Source organism: Zingiber officinale, chromosome 1A, assembly GCF_018446385.1.
Source record: "Zingiber officinale cultivar Zhangliang chromosome 1A, Zo_v1.1, whole genome shotgun sequence".
NCBI classification, from domain to species: domain Eukaryota; kingdom Viridiplantae; phylum Streptophyta; class Magnoliopsida; order Zingiberales; family Zingiberaceae; genus Zingiber; species Zingiber officinale.
In genome coordinates, this window is record NC_055987.1 from 31,363,484 (window position 1) to 31,372,221 (window position 8,738).

Below are 8,738 nucleotides of genomic sequence, written 5' to 3' on the forward strand. Positions count from 1 at the left end.
AGAACAGCTCATTAATTAAGGTTTCACATTTGATTAATTACTCGTATAAAATTAAATTGTTTTACTATCATTATTTTTTAGTATTTTCAAATTTTCTTTCATTATTGTTAAAAAAATCTATTATTAGAATTTAAGTACAGCAGGCAACAGCTTCTCCGGAGCCATTTTTATTGTTCCAGAAGTTTCTTCCAGCCAACAATGATCCTGACCGTCCATCCGCCAACAATCAGAAAATCCACGCTTTTAGTCCGCATCCGTTCGTCTCCATAGCCGTCCATTGCACCACCTGACACGAATCTCAAAGGCACGAGACTACCTGTCCTCCACCTACTCACGAGGAAAAGTCTGGATTGACCAAAATATCCCCGTCGGCGGAATGAACTCTGCACACGTGTCGATCTCTGGTCATGTGTGAAGGGACGTTCCGGATCCGGAAGGTGCAGCTAATCCTCTCGAGCCGTGCAAACGGCTTCGGTGCGCCAGTTGGTCAAAGTCACGTGCAGCCCACTGTGACATCATTTCCGTCGCCTGGTTCTTTACAAACACGGAATTGAAAATCCTGATTATTTATTTGTCTATTACATTATTTCACTGTGGGTCCCAGTTATGTTGGCGCAATAGTGAATGTCGTATCGGCGTTTCCTGTGCCGTGAAAATCAGGGGTAGGAATGCTGAAATGGACAACCATGTAACGGATACCTCGCCACTAATCTTGTCCCGACGGTGCATATTAGCATATGTCGCTCCTCCTTGCTTGTAACGTTTCCCCACGTTGATCCTTTTAACGGTAACTCCCCCGTCTCTCCCTCCCTCTCTTTGTAACCTCCTCTCGCTGCGGGAATTTAGGAGAGAGAAAGCAAAAAAGCAGGGAAGAGAGAGAGAGGGCTGCGAGATCAAAACCCTAGATGGGAAAGCTCCTATCCGACTCAGCTGCCTTGGCCGAAACTTTAAGCCCCTCGCCGAAGCTTCAATGGCCGGGGCCCACTGCGATCCCGACGCCGGATGTGACGGATCTGACGTGCGCGGCCGATGACGCCGCGGCGTGGGCCGCGGTGTCCGGTCTGGAGGAGCAGCAACGGCGCCGACTCGAGAAGATCCACGCGCGGGGGGTCTTCTGGAAGAACCCGCGGGACGCTGAGGCGCCGGGGGTGGCTTTCCGTCTGGAGCACGGCGGAGATGTCGATGCGGATGGGAATTGCTTGTTCACTGCGGCGAGGCGAGTGCTAGGGCCGAAGGCGCCTTCCGCCCGTGAACTGCGGCAGCGGGGAGTGCGGCGTTTCCTGGAGGATTACCGGGCGGGGGACGGGGCAGCGAGGGAAGCTGCGGATGGGGTGATCCGTAACTTGTACTCGCCGGATCTGAAGACTGGGTGGGGCATACATGTGGTGCAAGAGCTGAAGCTCCTTGCAAGGAAGGACGACCGCGAGACCTTGGATGCCTCGATTCAGGAGCTCGTAGATCTGGGGATGCAAAGGTATTTTTCTTCTTCTTCTGATTATGACCTTTTCGCAATATATCATACTGTTTGATGGTTTAAAAACTTTTAGATCTGTCCAAAACCCCTCTATTCTTGTATGATGTTTGTCTTTTTTTTCTCAATGGCTTGCAAATATATTCCGGTTTATCGTTTTGCCGAAATGTTCGATCAGAACCTATCAATAATGATTACTGATTTCGCTAACATATGTTTTCGATTTCTGTCTTGAGAACAAAACAGGGACTTTTTTTTTCTTTCACTTCTATATTTTATAATTTCCTATTTGCATTTCGTGTGTTATTGATAATTCGTCTCTCAATGCCTAGCATTTGCTATCGAGTAGCTGAAAAGGTCTTTATCAAGTGTAAACCATTTTTTTTTTTTCCAAAATCTGTTTGGTTGGTTAATCTTATCGCGAGAACGCTTTAAACCTCATCTGTCACTGTGAGGAATTGTATTTGGAAGGGGGATATATTAGGAAGGTACAATAGCTGGCACCTGCTAGCCCCCCAGTCCCAGAGATTTACGCCGCACATCTGTCTATACATTATTCGCACGTGATCGCATGGGTTGTAGACATATGTGATCAGATGTGAGTAAGTGTATGCATGTATACATAGATGTTGGCTGTTGATGTGTAAAATGGTGTTCCTGGTGCTTAATATTCGGACTCCTGTTTCAACTGTTTGATGTTAATGTGATTGTTGTTCATTTAGTGAAAATTTATTTATGGTTGGATTAACGTGGATGCATTCTCTGATGACCCCTTTCAAAGAGATTTCTATGAAAGCTGTGTTACTTGGACTAAAGTTCTAGAATCCGATATGGGTTTGAATCTGAGTGTTTGACAACACTACTTTTGTTTGACACTGCTACTTTTAGATTTTACACGTGATCAACAGAAATACTAAACGTCCATAGGTGTACATGATATTAAAAATGGTTGCATATAGTATGGAAATAATTTCACATGGACACCCTTCATAAGAAGCAATCTTCATAGAACTTGAAGGCAGATCTCACTTCTATTCCTCTACAACATGTTAATTTGAGTTTAATTATTTGAACCATTGTGACCTTTGCATCCAAGTTGTTCAGATTCTTTTCTAAAAAGTTTTCATGTCTCCTATTTTTCTAGATTGGGATTATATAGTCAAACCGATAGGTGACGAAAGAAAAATGTCATTAGAAGTTGGAGCAATTTTTATATAATTTATGCTGTGAAAATGGAGATACATTCTTTATCTTGAACTTTATTTATGTTTGCTCATCTTATTCCTTCTCTATATTTCTTGTAACTGTTGCATACATTCTTCAGTCATCAGATTTCAAACTATTTCTGTTTCTAGTGTTTCTATCTATTTTTCTTTTAATTAACATTAGCATTTCTTGCAAAGTTATACTTTCCTTGTTTGTTGGTTCATCAGAATCTTTATTATAAGTTAAGCATTTGGGCTTATTTTTAAAAAATGGCTATGCAACCAAATTCTTGAAATAAGTTTTTATGCCACTGATTAAGAAGTGAATGATTTTCATGAACTTCTTTCTGCCATTGAACTAATTTGCTATTTGAATTTCCAAAGGGAAGTGGCAGCAGAATCTATTTATAAGGAGAGATGCATCACCATAAATGATGGGCCAAGTTGGGCAAAGTATATGTCGATCTCAGGCTCTCCAGAAGATGAGTATGATATCATTACTTTACAGTATACAGAAGAGGGATTGCTGACTATTGTTGAGAATCGTAGTGGCCATGCTGCAGCTTTTGGCGATGATATTGCCATTGAGAGTTTGGCTACAGAATTTCGACGAGAAGTCTTTGTAGTAAGTATCAAATTTGAGGAAATGATATATTCGTTCTTTGAAACTCTTTGCAGTTCTAGTATGTAAATCCATTTCACTATACATTTTACATTAATGATAATTTCTATATTTGCATCTCATTGTTTTGTAGCTGAGAATTTGATGTTTCACTCAAGCAATTAGCCAATTGGTTCCTCATTATTCTTTTTCTTGGGCCAAGTGTGTAGGATTATTTATGGCAATACACGAAACAAACCTAGTTTAATTGATTCAAAATAGGTATGTTTTGAATACTATATTTATTGTTGAAGCTAGGATGCTTAATGTTCATTGGTCCCATATGAACAAGCATGTCAAATTGTCAATCCATTATATAAATATGAATTGGTTCCTTTCCTAATAAGAAGGTTTTAGGATAAATGGCTAACCTATAACTTCAATTTGGTATAAAAAAAGTTATGGTTCAAATCATATATGTGTCAAATAAAAAACTAGGTCTATATCTCACAGTCATGATGGGCATGAATGCCCCACACGGACAAGTGGTGGTCAATATAAATATACAGTGGTTTGTTTCTTAATAGCTTAATAGCTCAAGCTTTTGTGGATAGTCAATCAATTTCAACTATTATCATAAAACGTGAAGTCCTATCTGGATGAGAAAAGAAAGAAAAAGGCAGTACTTGTCACTATCAGTTTGTACATTTTTCTTTATTATCCAGTTCTCCCTCTTATGTTTTGTTGATATTTTTTAAACTTACAGGTTCAGGCTCATGGAGCAGATGCAATGGTGGATGAAAACAATTGTGTTTTTTTCCTTCCTCATTGTCCAAGGGGTCCAATTTGTGAACCTCCAATTTTCTTATTTATGAAGGGAACAGGTAAATACACGTTCACTAGTGCTACCAATTTTGCGTTTCTATTATCTACTCTTCAGGTGACTTTCCTTAGTTCATTCATCTCACACTATCAATTAAAAATAGCCAAATTTCTGAGAGTTAAAGATGCCAGCAGCATTTTTTTTACACTAAAGTTCACTTTGCAAGTATTGCAAGTATAAGAATCATGACTTGAACAAGTGCTTTTGTTTAGAGAGACACGTTTTGACCTAAAATATAAAAAATATTGCAATTTCCCTTGTATAACAATTAACTTCTTGAAATTTAATCTGCATTCTTATGTTTGAATTGAAGACCATCTTCATGTACCTGTCAGCCAATACTTCAAAATATTTAGGGAGCTATAATGGTTTCTGAGCCTTAAATATTGGAATTTTATTTCAACTTCATTGGCATATAAGCTTTGTTTAGAAACGGCAGGATGATCAAGAATGAGAATAAGAGAAACAAACTGAGAAGGTATAGCAGTGATTTACTAGGCAAATTAGACAAATTGTTCTTTAGGGAAACAATTGGAAAGTTCTGGATTAGAATTTGATCTCTAAATGGGATTATCAATGTCAATTCAAAGGTGGGGCATTAACAGTGCAATTTCCATCAAGATATTCGGTTGCATCACAGTTTCATCACCAATTGAACAAAAAAAATACAAATTTCTCAATTTTAATTCAGCTTCACCAGTGTTGGATTTCTATCCACATTCCGCCGGAGGGACAATACTTATTTGTCAAGATGACTTGAGCTGATTATCTAAAGCTATCGGCCTAGCTAATCGCCAACTTCATCTGGAGCTATCCAAGCCTAAGTGGGCGAGGGAATTTGCTGAGTCACGGATTCATCAAGTTGCCGAGTCGGCTAGTGCTTCGAGTGCTAAGTCGATGACGTTGATGTCGAAGGCTCAGGACGGATGCTGAACAAACTTAGAGTTTGAGTCCGAGTGGGTTGCATGAGGAGAGTCATCCGAGGAACAAAGACGTCGAGTCCTACAACGAGGCAATCTCCTTACAACAGATTCGTCCCCTCTAGCGGCGCTAAGAGGTCACGCTTGGACATCTGTTTCCTAGGACAAAATGATGAGATCATGAACACAACCTACACAGGTTGTCGTCACGGGTGTCTGTCGAGCGAAGAATTGCACGGTAGAACGAAAGGAGGAAGAAACAAGGGGATTAAAGGAGCAGAGATCTCTCTTTCCTTTGCTCTCTTTACGAAAATACAGAAGCAAGCTTGTGAAGCTTTCTTCATACAGAAGAGAAAAAAGCAAGAGAGAGCAAAGGAAAGAGATATCTCTTCTCCTTTAATCCTCTCCTTTCGTTCTGTCGTGCAATTCTTCGCATCACCCGTTGTTTTGTTGTTTTATCCTAGAAAACAGACGTCCAAGCGTGACATCTTAGCAGTACTATCGGAGGGGACAAATATGTTTTAAGAAGGTTGTCTCACTGCAAGCCTCGGTGTCTTTGATTTTACGAACGATGCTCCTCACGCAACCCACTCAGACTCATAGACTCTGGTATGTTCAGCATCAGTCACGAGCCTTTGGCATCAGCTTCATCAACTTGGCGCTCGGTAAACTCCCTCCCTCTCAGACTTGGGCATCTGTAGGGGAGGTTGCTGATCAGCTAGACTGATGACTTAAGATGATTAGTTCAAGCCATGTTGACAGATAAGTAAGTACTATCCCTCATTGTGGATAGAGATCCAACAATTGGCCCATAAGCTTGCGAGATAAAGAAGGATGAACATGAAGAGGATAATGGGAAACAAACTAAGAAGTTATAGTTGCATTATACTAAAGGAGAATATATAAATGTAACAAACTGGGGCAATGTTGAGAAATTATTCTTTTAGGAAACATTTGGAAAGCGTTGGATTAGACCCTTACGGTCAAAATGTTGGGGGCACTAATAATGCAGTTCCTATGATGTTGCATAAAATCAAGAGATGCGCTTGTCTCACATTGTGGCCAATTATTCACAGAACACATCTCACATTTCCACGACCAATTGACCACAGAACACAATCTTTTACTATCATAATTTTATGGTGAGTTCCTGATGTTTATCATAGTTCAACTTTTCTTGATTGTTCTCCTCTAACTTTCATTTGCTGAGCATATTTTCTGCATTTTAAACTGCTGCTAATGCAGCTCGTCTTTCTTTAATTATTTGGTTATAGACTAGTCTAATGCTTCGAAATTTATCATGAATGAAAAATTACATGAGAACATTTTTAAAATCATATATATTCTATTCGGTCAGCTGGCCTCAGACCTTTGACTCAATAAGTGATACAAATTATACTTGATCAATCGAGCACTTAATTAGCAAATGAGATTCATTAGCTGAGCACTTCATTGATAAGTTGTGTTGGATTGATCAATACAATGGACCGTTTTGTAATTTAGTTCCCTTGTTAACATCAATTCAAAATGCTTTGCTTTGGCCTTTCAACTGCGCACAAATATTCTCACCTTCTGATTATCTAAGATGACCTGAGATGTGGTTGTTCTATCCATTTATTCTGGATTAAGTGCATATTTTTGTACAAGCAAAGGCTGGTTAGGCGTTGGATTCCTTCCTTGGCCAAAGTACTAAGCAAAAGCTGCATTTGAATACAGGTTGGTGCTGTGCCGGGGCTGACCATTATGAGCCTTTGATAGCAAGTCCTCTTCCTTTTATTTCTCAAGACAAGGCTGCTCTTGTACTGTGAGATGTATTGATCTCCCAATTTTGTTGATTCAAAAAACTGGGAGTTTATTTTTTTCTTTAAACTTAGGATTTTCTAGTTCTAGGGAAATTTTAATTTTGGCTCATTTTTCCCATCAAGATCCTGTTCGCAGGATCACAACTTAACCGAACCTCAACTTAGTATGCCCCCTACCCTACCTCCGGTCTATGTTCATTCTAGCGAGATTGCTAGCTTCAAGTGATGAGTTTCTTTAGGGCCTTTTACCCCTTTGTTTTCCAAATCATTGTTTCTGTTGTAACTCATTTGAAGATTTGTATTGCCTTCATCTTAGTCATTAAAGTTGTTTTGCGGCGAATCCATGAAGATATTGTTTAGAGAAGAGAGTCATTATGACTAATCAATGATTTTATTGTCCAACTAATTGGATCAGGTTTACATCAAATAATGGAATTTTATGGCGTAATATTGTTTGTCTGCAATGTAGATTATCAAAGATAAGATTGGTGGAAGCATACATGATTGCCCTTATTGATGGCTAAAATTAGTGGAAGCAGGGTGACACAACAAACAAAGATAAGATTCTCACAAGAATAAATTTCCACAGAATATTAATAGTAATTATGATAATAATAATAATGATTGTAATTAATTTTTTTATTATTAAATTTTAAAACAAAATGATTAATTAAATAGCGGATAGATTAAAATTTTAATTTATTTTAGCTATTTTGATCTTAAATATTTTTTTAGTTTAATTTTTTTTATTGCGGAAGTGGTAATTTAAAAAAAAACTTTAATCTTTTATAAATCAATTTCAACAATAAAATAAAAATAAAAATATAATAGTTTTAATAGCAATTATAAACTCTCATGCAAATGAATTATCTTCAATTTATTTTTTCAATTGTTACTAATTTATTTTCTTGCTTGCGTGGGGATTTCTTTATATTGGATCAGGTGGAATTTGATGCAAGATTTAATTAATATTATTGATAACTGAAGATGGTGGATCTAGGGATTCTTCTATATTTGAATCGGATGGAACTAAATTTAAAATTCAACCTCATTGATGGCTGAAAGAGCTGGAAGCGGAGATTCCTTTGGATCAGGTTCAGAGAGAACTTGATGTAGATCGACTGTGGAACTTGTTGAAGGTGGGGATTGTAGGGTCCGATCAATCTTATCGACAGCTGAAATTGGTGAATCAGGCCATTCCTCTGGATTTGGATCAGTTGGAACTTGACGTAGGATCTGATCAATCTCATTGGCGTATGAAATTGGAGAATCCTTTTGACGTAGGATCTGATCAATCTCATTGATGGCTGAAATTAATGGCTCATTTGGATTTGGTCCATATGGTACTTGATGTAGGATCCGACCAATCTCATTGGCGTATGAAATTGGAGAATCCGGTGACTCCTCCGGATTTGGACCAGTTGGAACTTGACGTAGGATTCGATCAATCTCATGGATGGTTGAAATAGGTTGATCCGACGCATGGATGGTTGAAATAGGTTGATCCGGCGGCTCATCTGGATTTGGACCAAATGGAACGTCATGTAAGATCTGACCAATCTCACTAGCAGCTGAAATTGGTGGATTTGGCGACTCTTCTGGATTTGGTCCATATGGAACTTGACGTAGGATCCGACCAATTTCATTGGCGTATGAAATTGGAGAATCCGGTGACTCCTCCGGATTTGGACCAGTTGGAACTTGACGTAGGATTCGACCAATCTCATGGATGGTTGACATAGGTTCATCCGGCGGCTCATCTGGATTTGGACCAAATGGAACGTCATGTAAGATCTGACCAATCTCACTAGCAGCCGAAATTGGTGGATTTGGCGACTCTTCTGGATTTGGTCCAT

The 8,738-nt window shown here is 38.9% G+C and overlaps 1 protein-coding gene across 1 annotated transcript; it reads left to right on the plus strand.

Annotated features, from left to right (window-relative positions):
* Positions 1-767: 767 nt before the first annotated feature.
* Positions 768-7,222, plus strand: LOC122022676. The gene is made up of 4 exons (XM_042580730.1): positions 768-1,474; positions 3,061-3,301; positions 4,044-4,161; positions 6,797-7,222. Exons 1-4 carry the CDS (start codon positions 906-908, stop codon positions 6,886-6,888), a joined length of 1,020 nt encoding a protein of 339 aa, XP_042436664.1. The 5' UTR covers positions 768-905; the 3' UTR covers positions 6,889-7,222.
* The last annotated feature ends 1,516 nt before the right edge of the window (positions 7,223-8,738 follow it).